At 32.3% G+C, this 16,964-nt stretch overlaps 1 protein-coding gene across 2 annotated transcripts in view; it reads right to left on the bottom strand.

Moving 5' to 3' along the window:
* Positions 1-16,939, bottom strand: part of LOC149903244 (transducin beta-like protein 2) — an 84,059-nt gene extending 67,120 nt beyond the window's left edge. The window contains exons 1-2 of one of the 2 annotated variants that reach the window (XM_090109104.1): positions 16,636-16,939; positions 14,267-14,461 (exon numbers count right to left, since the gene is read on the bottom strand). In XM_090109104.1, coding sequence (XP_089965230.1) covers positions 14,267-14,461; positions 16,636-16,759 — 319 coding nt within the window. In that variant the 5' untranslated portion in view covers positions 16,760-16,939. The remainder of the gene's footprint in view (positions 1-14,266; positions 14,462-16,635) is intronic. The other variant, XM_090109103.1, reaches the window with a different exon arrangement.
* Between the last annotated feature and the right edge of the window lie 25 nt (positions 16,940-16,964).

Below are 16,964 nucleotides of genomic sequence, written 5' to 3'. Positions count from 1 at the left end.
ATTCTTTTTAGCACGTTAAAATAAGTATTAATAACCTTTTTTTTCAACCCGATTAAATTTTCAATAATAGTCATTGACCGCTATCTCTACAAAATTATCTTGAAATTTATAAATAAATGCTACAGTGTCATTGACATTTAAATAATTTTTAGTTCATATTTTCCTTTTACTATCTGTACCTATACACTGCAACTGTGTCAATTAAGGATCGATTCAAACGCCTACATTCACGGCACTATTCGCCACTGTTCCAGGCCACACTAAAATGCACTGCGCTGAACTTTAGAAAGTCCGTGCGAGACAACTTTCGCGACCGAATTCAAGAGAAAGTAGTTCGGAGCGCCGCCCGCATACATTATATCATTTATCCGCACATTTCGGATTATATCATAACGATTATTTCAATATTTACGATAATGCCCTTATCGGTATAGTAAAATGTTTGCGCGACGTGTTACCAGTTACCACGCGGAACTGTTTACTATCATTTTGCAGTTACAATGATTGCGGAGATAAGTTCCGCACTCGAGTTTAACAAAAGTGGCACTTCAATACTTATTCACTTCAATAATATTTATGGAAGATTTGATCTATTTTTACGTGACCTATATTTTCCCACCCAACCCACAACACTTTTCCAATCATTGACCTCTTTAATAAATAATAAAATTGAATAATTACATCAATATATTATTGACCTATCTACTGTAGGAAGATACCAATGAATAAAAGTCGTTTAACAAAATAGCTGTTGTCAAAACATCTCCCATCTTTAAAGATTTCACGTGATTTCACTATGTTACGAAATCACCTCAATGTCCTTGACTGAATTTCTCTGAAACCGTTGGTCTTGGAAAGTGATGACACAATATTGAAAACGTTTCAACTTTTGAAAGTTTTTTACGAGTTCTCGGGTACGTTTAGAATTTAAATGCAATTACATATCCTGAAAGCTCGAGCTTTTTAATTTATTATGGTCTATGGATAAATTTGAATATTTCTAAAAGCTCTTACTTAAATATTTTTAATCTGTATTAAAATATTGAAATTTATGCTCTACAAATTTAATTTTAAACATATTTTTAACTCGGAATCACCTTACATAGCCATAACAATTAATCTACAAAACAAATAAATATGAGATCATTTTAGTTTTTGTAATATTTTTAACAATATTTAAAAACCTACGATCACCGTCCTACGGCCTTTTCTATAATACCTACACAGAATTTCATACCCGATCCGCGCTTGACCAGTTTCACTTTCAGCACCAAACATTTGCGGAAACGTTCGTGCGAGCCAAATTAGCGTGTTCACGTCTATTTGAGGCGTCACAATGGAAGGTCGAAGTTTTACTGACGCACCGACATTACACAAATGTACACAAACCTACGTATATTGTATAAACATGTGTTTTCACAATACTATCAATTGCCCTCGATTCTTGTACTGAAAAATCTGTATTTACTGAACGTCTATTGATAATTTTGTTATAATCCCATCGATATTAATAGACAAAAAACAAACAAATTTAATACTAATACCAAGTGCCATAAATGTCAATCTCTCAATCCGTCACGTTTCTACGATTAAACTATGAATATATTTGAATAAAATTTGGCATAACTAGTGTGAACATCGAAGAGGCATACATAATTACAAAGGTTTTTTTTTAACTTGGACTCAAATGTCATGCTCGCTTTGACAGATTACCTTCGACCAAGGTTAAGGTACTGATAATAAAAGAATTACAATAAATATAAAGTAAGTGATAACACAGAACAAAAAGCTTAGACTCGTATATATTGTCTTCTATAAGGTTCAGGTAGTTACTGAATCTAAAAGTATTACGATAAATATAAATAGAATGATATAACAAAAAGCTTTGACATAAAAATTTATAATGATGTCAAGATTGACAAATGACAATATAACTGTGGGCACATTCAACCAAGTGTTGCATCTTTTATAATTACAACAATGCTAAAAACGACACAATCATTGAAGCGAATATTTATTTATAACACCAGTAAATATGACTAGGAAATAAATTATCACGCCATCTTATACTACAGACTACGGCTTTACTTTATGACGAATAACCTCATAAAATTTAACAATAAGATGTTTTATCTCAAAGCTAATAAAAATTCAAAAGATCGCGCCTATCGCGTATGTAACAAACATACTAAATTAACAGGAAGCGTCTTCTGGTTTCCTTCTCGACTCCGTTCATAGTTTATATTCATGCCTCCTGTGACAAAAGATTTTTACATAATCGTGTCGACAATAATAACGAATATGTATTTACATGTATAAAGACTAGGTGTTTGTCCCGGTTGCGCCCGGTGCGACGAGAGATGATAAATATAATATTTCTACTCGATTGAAAAAACTCAAAATGGAAATAAATTGCCATTATTATTATTCTACGAAATAAAATCAAATTAATAAACATTAATGAAGTAATGAAATTTTAGTAATATTAGAATAATAATATTAAAAATTTTTCATCATAATTATTTTAAATTAACCACATTTTATGTTTCGGATGTCTTTTATGTAGGTACATACTTATATCGAAATACATATTATATGCACCTAATATATGCAACGCGATTGCAAAAAGTTCTACATCGAAAATTATAACTAAAATATATTTTAAAAAATACCACCACGCAAAATCGCCACTAAATTTGAAGAAACACAATGCCTATTCACGCATACTAATCACATTATTATATTAACAAGAATTAGCCCATCATTATGAGGTAAGCCGACCTTCCACTACGTCACTGCTGATCTCACGAGGTGATGTAGGCATCATTTGAGCCCTATATGGAACGAACTTCTCAATGTTATATGGATTGATGGCCTATAATGAGATATTGTTACATAGTAATGTTATGAAATTGTAACTAATTAAAGATATATCTATTGTCTAATAATGAATTTTAGGCCTCAAATATAAGAAGGTATCTTCTTAATGCGTTATTGGAGTTCAAGCACATATGGAAGTTCACTAACTTAACATAAAAAAACTATAAAAAGTCAGTAATAATTGTCCCGATTTTTTTCTCAAATCTATTTTTTCCAAATTGAAAACTGACCAGACACAAGAAAATTACTTCAATAGACATTGATATATTCAGTTACGTGAAGTAATGTTTAAACATCACAGCCATTGACTAAAATATGATAAGTGATTCAGTTATTCTGTTTGATATATTCCGGTTTTTACATTTAATTGATAAATTTAAATATATTTATATAAACCCAAAAATATAACATAACCTTTATAAGTAGCTTCGTTTCAGCAGAAAGCTTAAATAAAAATATACGCGCTTATCTCAGAAACTACTGGTCCGATTTGAAAAATTATTTCGGTGTCAGATAGCCTATTTATCGAGGAAGGCTATGGGCTATCACGCTAAGACCAATAAGAGCTAAGCAATGCAATGCGGGTAAAACCGCGGGGTGCAGCTAGTACATAAAATAAAAACTACATTAATAGGCTGTATGTACTTTTATATTTATTTTATTAGTTAAAGAACTTTTAATCACTCGTCACACAAAAACTGAGCAATTAATTTATACTTCAGACAATTCGCTAATTAATTATGGATGTGTAATTAAATTCAAGAATACATAAGAGTTCCACTTTACCGTTTTTTTTCCTATCGATTACAAAAATACGAAAAAACATGATAAAAACATCCTGTGCCCCCATTGCCCTGTATTTAACTTTGAGCATACTAAATATAATTTACATGTTAATTGTGAAAAGGTTAATGTAATTTTACGTGTATAAAAAAATATATCTTTTTTGAGTACAAAAATTAATACAGTACAGTGTAATTAATAATTACAGTGTGTCTTCCTTGTATAGGTACTTTTAAATACAAAACCAAGTGCGAGTCGGACTCGCGCACGAAGGGACCCCTCTTAATATGTATTTACTTTTTTTTTTAATTTTTAGCATTTGTTGTTATAGCGGCAACGGAAATACATCATTTGTGAAAATCTCAGCTTTCTAGCTATCACGGTTTATGAGATACAGCCTGAGGACAGACAGACAGACAAACAGCTTATGTAGCGGTGAAATCTATGTCTCTTGGGTAGAGGTAGGTACAAAATTTTAGTGTGAACATTATTGACATATTTTTGTGGCAATGAGTAAATATTATCATTGTTAATTATATTTGACAGACTTCCTTCCTATTTGTGATTTCCACATTGTTTGCAACAACAAACCGATTTTACTATGAGGAAAGAGTAATCAGGTAGGTATCTATTACTCCCAAGAGAATTGTTTAAGAGGAAAAATCATAAAAAACATTGAAAAATGTACGCTTTATCTTAGCTTTATCTTATATTTAATATTATTCAATATTTACATATTTACTCAACCGGTTGTAATAATTTAGACGAGCCCCAAAATTAAAATATATTTGTAATTCCCAATACAAAGCATATTATCATTTATCGTTGTATGTATCTGCATAATAAATAATTATGTTTGATTTTATTAACAGTAAATCAATCTGGATATCATTCAGTAGCTTCCTTGGAAGAATATAGTATAAATTATTTGAATTCCTTCGTAATTCATATGGAGGTATAAAAACCGCGTTCACGTTTCCGAAATATGTATTTGCCAATATTTGACATATTATTGTGAACAGAGTGATAATAAAGTTATTAAAATGAATAAAAGCTTCTACAGTGTCTAAAATGTATCTAAACACATATCTATATCGGGATTTGTCACTTTCCAATACAAATTGACTAGAAAGTATGATACATATTATAGAAGAGAAAGGTTTCCGTAAACCTACGTTTAAAATTAAAAAAAATCAAGTACTATAAGTCAAAAGCGTACATATACAAACTCCTTTCAATGCATAAGGATGGATCATATTAAGTTCTTTTTGTACTATCAATGTACTATTGACGCATCGTCAGCCAACTTTTTACAAAAAAAAAAATATGACGCGTAAGCAAGGAAGGCAATAGAACTGGCAACTTAATTGTCAAAAAAGAAGACCATGAAACTGGCAACTATGTCTCATTACAAAAGAAAAAAAACCACAGTCACCACGTACATACGTTATCAGAGATCTCACTGATAACGTTATCGCACTACCGTTAGTGATTACGCGCCGAGATTGCAACCAGTGATGTAAGGCTGAGTTGTATAATTTTACTTGAACCGCTCATTAAATGCTTATTAACTGAGAGTCGTAAATATATTAGATAATATTGCCTTAATTTAGCTTTGTAGAAACCCAGTTAATCATTTATAGCTTATGACAAGTATACATTCTACTTTGTCTTTGGAATTCCATGTTGCTATTTTAATGTTTAAATGGATTTAAAACGTGGTCAGAAATTATCTTATTTACAACCTGACTGTTTACATGGATGATGTTAAAATAATCTTATATATAAAATTCTCGTGTCACAATGTTAGTCTGCATACTCCTCCGAAACGGGTGGACCGATTCTCATGAAATTTTCTGTGCATATCGGGTAAGTCTGAGAATCGACCAACATCTATTTTTCATATGTACCACGGGCGAAGCCGGGGCGGGCCGCTAGTAAGTATCTATAATTTTTATAATCCTAGTATAAACTGCTGTTATCAGTTTTGGTAAAACCGTGTTTAATTGTAACAGACTTATTAATCAGGCAATTATAACCAGACTAAAAGAAAAACATAACCACATATAATACTGTAGGTACTCGATATATATTTTTCACCCAACTATTTGCTCACTCAATTAAACATGAACGCACACATGAAAGTAACGATTCTTGGAAGCCAGTAGGGAAGTTATCAATTTAATGCACCATCTATTCTATGCATTTAACAATGCGGTGTGCGGTGCGGTCTATAACGCACAAATATATAGATTTTCCACATAATAACAACTTATTTATACTTACTATTTAAATATTATAAACCCGAAGTGATTGTTTGAAGGCGCTTATCTCAGTAACAACTGGTCCGATTTGAAAAATTAATTCGGTGATAATAGCTCATTTATCGAGCAATGCGGGTAAAACCGGGGTAAAGCTAGTGAGCCATAAATCGTAGTTAAAACTAACTAGACGACGCAAACATTTTCCTTGTAAATTGTAAAATGAACAGAGATTAGGTACCTACTATTCATCCTTGTGTACGAATTTGTCACGGAAGAGATAACAAAAACTATATATAATTAGGATAATATTCATATTTGTAGAGATTAATTGCGTGTGCTGTTTTTCAAGACTACGTGTTATTTTTGGAAGATGTAGGTACCAATTTTTTTATTAAAAATAATCTTAATTATTTACGTTATGTCTGCTAAAATCATCATTCTTTAATTTTATGACAAAAACAATACAAAAAGCATTAAAGCGACATAACAAATACATTAGGTATGTACGTGCCAACCCAAGACTTTGTTATACATAAATTACTGGGCTCAAAGAGAACAATTATAGTTAAAAGCCCTCATAGTAACCAATACAACGCTGACCTCACATGCTCCTAACTCGCAATGACAACAAATTGTAATAGCACACTTTCAACCTTAAAAGTGATTAGCACTGTTCAGAATAAGGTGGTGTCAAGTAGAAATCTGAATTTTGTAGCATTAAACCATGGCTGTTGAATGAATTGAAAATAGAAGTGAAATAAAGGACTCATTTTTCTAAGGACATAAGTGTGAACTTTTGTATGTATATCAATGTGTTCAACACCACTATTCCCATACACAATCAAATACGCTCTAAGATTACAAGCAATCTAGCGCATGCGGCAATAGCACCAAGATTCAAGACATTGCCTACGTCACAGTGCGTGACTCTCGTACGACCTCACACACATAAGAACGACCCATTGTTCTCCCGCAAAAAGGTCCCATTTCAAGCCTAATCGCTATCCAATCAGCGCTTCGCAAAAGCCTCGACACCGTCACCGATTGGCCGACAAACCGAACAAGAAATATATGTATTCAATACTATAATAGCAATTGTAGCTGTATAACATGCGTAAAAACATGAATAGAAATGTAACAGTTATGAAACGAATGCATGTAACAAATCGAGATGGAGGAAATCGTAACTGGGTTTTTAGGATGCGGTAACAAGTGCGTGCGCAAGAGTTTTCTTTATGTGTCTGATACTGCACGCAGTTTTTAAGATAACGCTGAACAAACTAGAACAAATCTTTTATCATACCATGCCAATTCTTGAATTATGAAACAAATGACTGAGTTTGTTTCCCTAAAATCTTTAAATCTAATAAATTAAAGAAATGGCTAGTAGTATAATAAGTGTAACATTAATAGACCTTCTCTAGGACAAAATTAAATGTTCTAAATAAACACCAGGTTTCATTGTAATGTATTGTGATAAGAACTGTATAAATGTATTAAAAAGATCTGAAAAATTAAACTTTCCGTGATAAATATTGCCATTACTTAATGATTTCGATGATTCAACATGAACAGAATAAATAAACATTACCTATATTCATACCCAAAACAATACAAGAATAAATTACAGAAATATACTATCTCATTATTGAACACTGAATCATTCTACTTTTAATTTGTTCAGCTGAATTAAAGTTATGTCCTATTTAATGTAAACTGAGTAAAATTCCTAGGAATTATGAATGTATGTCTAGACGTATTAACCAGATGAGTAGGGGAAAAACAACTACAACACATCTGTTCATTATTAAACAATATTATATTACAATACAAGTGAGCAAGTTGCATCTCTTTTGAATTTAATGAATTACTACTTTTACTTTTTTGAATAAAAATGCATAAATATAAATTATAGTAGTGTTTTAGGCGAAAGTAAAATATAAAAAAATAAAAAGGCACCTTATTTATTTGAAAGTAAAACCAACTACATATATATATAACACCTTTACTTAGGATTAAGTTGCAGTTCTCACAAGACAAATTAAATGGAAAATTTTTAAAATACCATCGTTTAGGCCATTCGTTCCGGGACGTTTATATATAGATAAAACATCTTAATTAAAATGACGAATGCGTAAGTAATACAGAATTCAACCAAATATAATTAGTAATGTAAATTTGTCCCAGTGCTAAATCGGCCTAAATCGATAGCTCATTGAACATTAAAAAAATAAAGATTAATACATATTTATAGAGAATCATAAAAATTAATCAATTTAAAAACGAAATTAACTGGCGATTCGATCATCGAGAAATATACCACTCAACATACGGGTTTCAATGCGAGGCCGTTGTTTAAACATATAATTTTTTTTAATCACGAGTTGCTTCTAGTAAAGTCATGAGTCAAAATTTCTACAGCAGTTAGCGTATACGAGTCATCATGAGCCTGTTATGTCGTCGTCATGTCGTCGAACTTTTGATTCTTCGACATGTCGGTTTCACGATGTTTTCCTTCAGAATACGGCTACACACATGTAATTAACAGTATCTAGACATCTAGGCACCTAGGTAAAGGTTAGGTATAAGAGTCACGACGTAAAGATAGCTGATGACTCGTAACGGATGACCGTGACTACACCGTCCTCGTCGATCAACCGCACCGCTGAATACAACACGACAAATATCGATTTACATTGCATTTTTTTATAAGAAGCCTTGCTAAAGAAGCCGTTGAGTTTTAATTACCGCTTTTGTTCTATTTGTCAAGATTCTAAGGATGGGCGCGGTTTATGTGTCAATGTTGATTTTCAACCGACTTCAAAAGAGGAGGTTTATCAGAACTTTCGACTGGATGAACCAATATGGAAGATTCTTGCTGCTCTTTGAAAGCAAGTGCCGTCCGTTTAGTCCAAATTAAATTTAGTCTAATCCTGACGATTATAAGGACGGGTTGTTGCTTTAAAATTAATTATCACAATGAAACCCACGTGTTATGAAAGTAATGAGTTAAGCGCTATATAGCTGTAGCATATCAGTAATTACATTATCTCTCCCCTAAAGTGGAATTTCCTTCAATTACAAATATCTAGGGATAGTAACTATAGAAGTGACTAATACACGATATATTTATTATTTTATACGCTACCAGTTGACCCCGCAAACGTTGTTCAGTGTTCTAGGACATTATAATCCCCCAGAGCTATGAAATACATAATTATACATTAAATACCTTACGACCCATTCGCATACCTACCAAATAAAACGAACCCTTTCCGAAGAACCTTCTCGGTGGAGAAAGTTTTTAAAAATATAGATCCTGACTTTATTATAAAGGAAAATAATAGGGTAAAGGTAGTTAGGGCTGGGTAATTCGCGAAAGAATAATAATTGCATTACAGACTATAGTGCATACTAAAAAGCTACTTCATAAAACCATTATCAGAAAAACCTAGCATTTCTTATTGGAAGGAAAAACTGGCCTTCCTTTGAAGGTTTGGATTGTGATTTAACGGTACAAAAATACGTATATTTATTTTATCAGAAATTATTCGGTTGTTCACCCAAACCTGCAACCGGTACCACGCTGTCAACGGACCAAGAAATTTAAATAAATTTTATAGCTTTAAATCCATATTAATCGATGATTCAATATATTGAGATCACTTATCATTGTTAGCGCCTACTGTGCCGTCTATTTTTGTATTATCTTTTTTATTACATAAAATAGACTAGATAATGGATAAATCAAATATTTGAATTCAATAACAACTAATTAGTAATTACTTTACAAGCGTACATAAATTAAGTTTTTTTACTCCTTCATCAATGCAATTTCGATACAAATATAATCAAACGTCACCCACAAGAATCCGGAACGAATGAGCCGATACAAAATCGCAAAAACAATACGAGTATGTTAATGAATCGTATGTTAATGACATACAGCAGGCCGCGGTCGACGTCGTCCTAGTTAGTCACCAGGGCAGACGTTTCGGCAAGGTGACTGACCCCGCGACCATACCGCTCGATTCTACGTCACTTTTTGCAAATAGATTAAGAATACGAAGCTATGTATATCAGATTGTGATTAGATAAATAAAATAAATAAATAAATATTATAGGACATTATTACACAAATCGACCTAGTCCCACAGTAAGCTCAATTAAGGCTTGTGTTGTGGGTACTAGGCGACGATAAATATAATATTTAATAAATACATATATAGATAATAACACCCAGACCCAAGAACAAATAATTGAGTTCATCACACAAATATTTGCCCTGACCGGGGATCGAACCCGGGACCGTCGGCTCAGTAGGCAGTTACTTTACCACTGCGCCAACCGCGTCGTCAAATCTGTCTCACTTCTTATCTCGGAGAAATTTGAATACTTTTGCGTTCAATTGCGTTCAATGCACCATTTCTATAGGCCTTTTCGACCGGATAGCGTAAAATATACAAACGAATAATTCCAAAAATTAATCATATATGTACATATTTAATATTACGAAATCCGTCTAATTCTTACGTAGATTGTTTACCCGAGTGGTTTAGCCAAGGTCAACGAACTCAGGGGTCCTAAGTTCGATCGCCAATAGAGATTAATATAAAAAGGTCTCGGTCTGGCAGAGTACAGACGGCTGGCCAGTGACCACCTTTTACCGTATAAAATCCATAGAACAGATGTGCATGCATCTGCTTCATGCCCTATAAGGTACTGACTTTTTTACTATTACGTGCGAATGAAAAATGCTTGGAATTTTTAATATATAATCCTTAGTTATATCACAAAACCCAAAAAAATATTGTGTGGTTTTATGAAACCACGGTAAAAGTGAAACTGTTCGAACGGTTCCGAACACAGCTTTGTGTAGCGCATGTCGCGTGTCGGTCGGCTGCCGAGTAGGTATACCTACTCGGCAGCCGCGATACACGCGACATGCGCTACACAGACCAAAAAGTTTGAGACGATGTAATAAAAGTTTCACTTTAAAAGTATTAGTGTCATCTCAATTCAATTATTATTGTAGGTCTACGCAGCCTAGAAAAAAACGATTCATAAATAAGTAGTAAAAATATGTTTTTACGCGCACAGAGATAAAATCTAATAAATAAATCCGCTATAAAATAAATAGTTTCCCAACTAGTAATAAATGATTATATTTCGAAAGATTGTGATTTTGCACATTGCCATTTCATGGAAGGAAACAACTATAAAAAATAAATTTTCAATGACTTTTATATTTAAATCCATTCAGTTTAACTGCGAAAGGTTCGTTTATTAATACAGTAAAATTACATTCAATTTAATTTACATGTCTCTCAAATACGCGAAATATCATACATTGTTTAAAAATTATGCTAAAGTGTTACATTGATTAATATATTTTAAAGTGAAACTTTTATTACATCGTCTCAAACTTTTTGGTCTGTGTAGCGCAATATGTCGCGTGTATCGCGGCTGCCGAGTAGGTATACCTACTCGGCAGCCGACCGTCACGCGACATGCGCTACACAAAGCAGTGTTCGGAACTGTTCGAACAGTTTCACTTTTACCGTGGTTTCATAAAACCACACAACATTTTTCATTCCATTAAAGAACGTTATCATCTCTAATTAAATGTTAGTAATATCATCCCTTTTTGAAACTATTATAGGACATAATATAAAAAAAAAATATCTGTATTCTATAATACCTAAAGCACGGTAAATTGTAAATGGTAACTACGTCCTATAGTCTTCAGTCTACTCTACACAGCTATTATCTAAGCCAAGATGGTACATTCCAAGACACAAGACAGGACTATTGAGTTCACAGAACAACGGTAAATACTTACTCATTAAGCTTAATGTATACGATTTGTTTAGACTGATTTGAATGATCGTCCATACTCCATACATTCCGAATAATTTATAAAACACATTAATCTTCTTCACGCGAGATCAATAAACGATAAAATTACCTTTGTATAATTAATTGCCTCAATCAAATGGATCCAATATAACACGTTATTAATTTCCTTCCCCAATTAAAAGAATCAATTTACTTATTTTATACCATCTTTACTTAATACCCAAAGAAAAAAATCGAAAAAAATCTTTTAGGTTCGTGTAATTATAAATAATTAATTATTCACGATTGTATTCAATTTCATAAGCAGAAAACAATACTGCAAATGGATAATGAGAAATATCATTCATTATGAATAATTTTGAAAGGAAATCCCATAGCATTATAAATCGTTTAGTTATTCATGGGATTCGCTTTTATAACCTACTAGAGGTCCACCCCGGCTTCGCCCGTGGTACATATTTCACAATAAAAGGTAACCTATGTCCTTTCTCGGGTATCAAAATACATATCTCCATACCAAATTTCATGCAAATTGGTTCAGTAGTTTAGGCGTGATTGAGTAACAGACAGACAGACAGACAGAGTTACTTTCGCATTTATAATATTAAGGCGCTACCCGGCAATTTCGACTATGTTCAACCTCTATAAAGTCTGGTACAACATAAAGCACAATACCGAAAAAAATATATAAAATAGGATGGTCTTTGATCTTTAATTGCTCGCGAGGACTTTTTTCCAAAGTTAATAGATTTCTAGAAAAAAAATGTGCCGTGGTCATCGATTTTTCCGCAAATACTCTATAAACTTCGTAACCTGCTGACTTAGAGCTCTGAAAATTTTATGTTTAATAAATTATCAGTTACACAACAGTCCCTGACGAGGATTTTTTGTTTCACTGATTAGTATCTTTTTAAATACAAAATGCGAGGAAAAAAGAAGGTGCAGCGGGAGAGGTTTGAGATCCGTCAAGTATGGTCAAGGTTATTAGCGCATGTATAAGCCTTAAGTATGGATACCCAGACGAAAATTAACGAATGTAGGCATTTCCGATCTAATCAATGGAACATGTTAATGTAATTCATAGACAATTAACTATTTAATATTTTACCCGATCGTTATTCAATCAAAAAAACATAATATGTATTTATAGCATTGTCTTTGATGTGGGTCATTATCACCTATTCAAGATGAGTTTTATGCGACTTTCATTAAAATTAATATTCAAAAATTAATTTATTAATAAAAGAGTAAATATTATAGCTACTTCGCATAAACAGAATAATAAATAGATTTGTATTGTTCGTATAACAGTCGAGTTCGATGACTTGTTAATTAACAAAATGACATTGAAAACTGTTACATTACACCACCTTTATTAGCGAAAATAATTAATAATTTAGCTCCATAATAAAGTGTAAAACATATGCAATTAATATCAGGCAAATTATTTTTATCTCATACCTCAAAGTTACAGAAAAATAATTAGTTATTACTTATTATTCATGCTGTCTTATTCATACCATAACAGTGATAACGTGTGTTGAATTTTAATAAAAAACACGTCTAGGTTTTCTGTCATCATACAGAAATCAAAATATATGCTATTATTTAAATTAATGTTCTATAAGTTTCCACAAGAGCAACTAGCCTTCAGATGGCTTCGACCGACGGACCTCCAAATTACACATAACAGTAGCCAAATTGGACAAAAAATACGAGGTCTCAGCGCGCTGGGCTCGCCGTCCAAGCTTCGTGCAATTAATAGACAATTCATGTAATATTTTTCCTTTAACAATGTAGGAAATAGTTACATCGCTCAAATCAAATAGTCTAGTATTTGCACAAAATATTATCAAAATTCAAAACTACATGTTGACAGACTGTATTTGGAGTTATTTAGCGCAGCAGTGGTCGCTCGTTATTATGATCTCTCGGATATTAAACAAAACGTCATAGTGCGTAATGACCAAAACATAGATCTTCAATGTAAATATTAATTTGTTTAGCAACATTTTGTTGAACATCCGAGGAGCTACAACGTTGTTACGAATGTATAACTGTAGAGGTTTAATAACCAGCGCTGGGAAGTAAACGGAGATGAACAGCATTCAAGCGCATCGCGGCGACGGGAAATCATCGAACGTTACATAATAGTCTGCGATTATTCCGGATACGAATCATTGAAAAACGATTCGACTTCCCAACTCCAGTTGCTATGTGCACAAGCGTAACGATAGCGTGTTAACTGTTAGAACAATAGCTTATAGTATATTAAGCACATTTCGCCACACAATGGTCCCGTTATGTGATAATATTATCATGTTTTAATTGCGCGCAATTTGTAGCCTCAATGATTGCCGACATCGGTCTTAAACCGCAACGCGGAAGTGATAACGTGATAGCGATGTCACAACAACGGAGACCATTGTTTGGCGTTTTCGTCAATGACTTATGACCCGCCACCTCGGCTGGATGCTTACCATCACATGTAGCAGCCATGAACTTCCCGTTCGCAGAGAAGTCCACCATGAGCACGTTCCCCGGGTGCCCCTTGAGATTCTTCATGAGCCACGGATGCGAGAAATCCGTCTTCGGTTTCCATGCAGCGCGCTTCTTATTTTTACCGCTCGGACGCGTTTCGTTCGACGCATTTTCTGCGGGAGCGACTGGATCTGCTGTAATCGTAAAATTTAAATTCAGCGAGGCTATGTAAATATTTCATTAAATGAAAATTTGAAAGATACCTCTCATAAAGAGCGATTGCTATTGATTAAGTAGATTCACATCTTCATCTCGCAAGGGCGTAAATATCATGCAATCCAAAATATGTAGTAAAATCACGTCCTACGTGATTTACATAACTTATGAAGAACAAAGGTTGACATGCGTAATGTTTTTATGGTTGTACGTGTGCGATAATAATTATATTTCTAAAGACGTAACTCATTCAGTGTCTTCGCGATAACGCAGACATAATTATACGTAATTTTAACAGAGATATAAGGGCTTAGTGGAAATTTGGATTCAGGAAAACGAATTTATCGCATTTCGTGACTTATCATTTTGATTCGAAGCGTTTTGTTACGTGTTTCGGATAATTAATGGAATTATTTATTTGTTTGTTTTTGGTTTTGTAGGATGAATTTGCGATGAAATATTTTTTTACACTATACTATAACTAATAATTATTATATAATTTGCTTTATGAGCCATTCAAAGATAGAATATATTAATTTAACAATAAAAAATATTAATTTACCTGAACAATGTTATCTTATAGAAAATGCGACGAAAAAAATGTTAAAGACCAAATAAATATTTTTATAACGTAAATGAACGTATTACGTTGTTTATAAGGCAATAAAAATAATAAACAAAATTATGTAGGTATAATGTTTTGATAAATTTAACAAAAATACTGTGCCTATCCACTTAAATTCAGTCACATACATAATAAATCTATTTATTATTATAATCACAAGTAGATGTAAAAAAATATAATGTTGTAAATTGTAATTATACTCATAATAATAAGTACCTATCCCTTTAATACAAAACTTGCTTAGTTTGAGACAAGATGGTGTTGTGTGGAATGTGTAACATACTTATTTATAGAAATGAGCAGAGCCGATTCATGAGATTTCTTATTTGTGAGTCAAACTCAACATAGTAAGAATTTATATGTGCCTATTTCATATTTGCCTATTCCTAATACTATTGAGTATGTAACTTTGTGAAACAATAAATTTAATAAAAAAAAATGTGTTTGTGTATTTGATAAGAATAATAAATGTCTTTCATTAACCACTTCAATAAAAAAAATAAAAAAAATACAATAAAACATTATGGAAACAAAAATAAACACAATACATAATGTGCCATCTCATGAATATAGAGTTGAGTAGGTCAGGGCTATGATAAGTAGTAAAAATTATTGTAAACAAGTTATTTCAGGCGAATCTTCATACATAATAATTATAGTCCACATTCCAACTAATATCAGCTAATTTTATAAAAAACTTTAATATTTATGAAAAAGAATAAAAATATAATCTTGAAAATTCTAACATGTTATAATAATGTACAACTTGTGTCAACTTTAAAATAGTATTACATAGTTGATAGGTAGTTGATACTAAAATTATAATATGATATAACTAATTGATTAAAAGATAAGTAAATGTTACAAGTTAATGGACATAAATTATAGATTTTCTCTCTTATGTAAAGTTATAACATAATCTAATTTGCACAAATTGCTTTAATATTATGTGAAGAAATGTGGAGAAAAAATTGTTAATTTTATACCTATATGATTATAATTATGAAGAAAATAAATATAATAAAATATCAGCAATAAAGTGGTCATATTATAAATATAAAAGGTATAATAATGCACAATAAAATCAGTTGTATACAATCCCAGTGATAAGATAAAATTATTTTAGGAAATGCAGATGCCAAACAGGAAATGCTTCCGATTTCCGAAATGTACTAGTGGATTGAGTGAACAAAACTACAATGTAAGAAATGCATTTAAAAATTTATCTATAAGATATAAAAATGAGCACTTACCTCACCTCTTGGATAGCCATTTCTAGGACAATTGTCTTTCAAAATTCATTCAAATACGGTACTTTATTAAAAGAATTACGGTCGACCTTGTTAAATAAAAAGAAAACAGTTATACAGCAAAATGAGATGCGGTTGTAAGAAGTAAAAAATTTACGCGGTAAAACCACGTGTGGTCCTAACTGTTTCTCCATACACATTCAAGTCGAAACTACATTTCTACAAACAGTTTAGTGCCATTATCTTTAATCAAATAAAAATAAAACATCAAACCTACCTATATCATTTTCAGTTTCATGCTTTTGCGATTCATCTTTCTTGCTTCCGAAGACGATCTTGTAAATAAATTGTATTACTATACATGACAGTATAGTCAAAGCTATCGCTAGAAATACATTCATGATTATACCGGCTTATATTTCGTTTATTTTCACTTATTATTCAAACAACTTCCTCACAATGCGGTTGGTATCGATGTTAAACAATCACGCGTTCTCGAATTCAGAGGCTAACTGACTGTTGATACGACTGACATCTAACGTGACAGATGACAAACTGATAATCCAAGGCGGAACGGAACGAAAAAAATGTGAAGCGGCAGATGTG

Source organism: Colias eurytheme, chromosome 13 (assembly GCF_061535395.1).
Source record: "Colias eurytheme isolate Ceu_HAF_F1 chromosome 13, ilColEury1 Martin Lab GWU primary, whole genome shotgun sequence".
NCBI lineage: Eukaryota > Metazoa > Arthropoda > Insecta > Lepidoptera > Pieridae > Colias > Colias eurytheme.
This window is presented reverse-complemented; position numbering and strand designations above follow the sequence as displayed.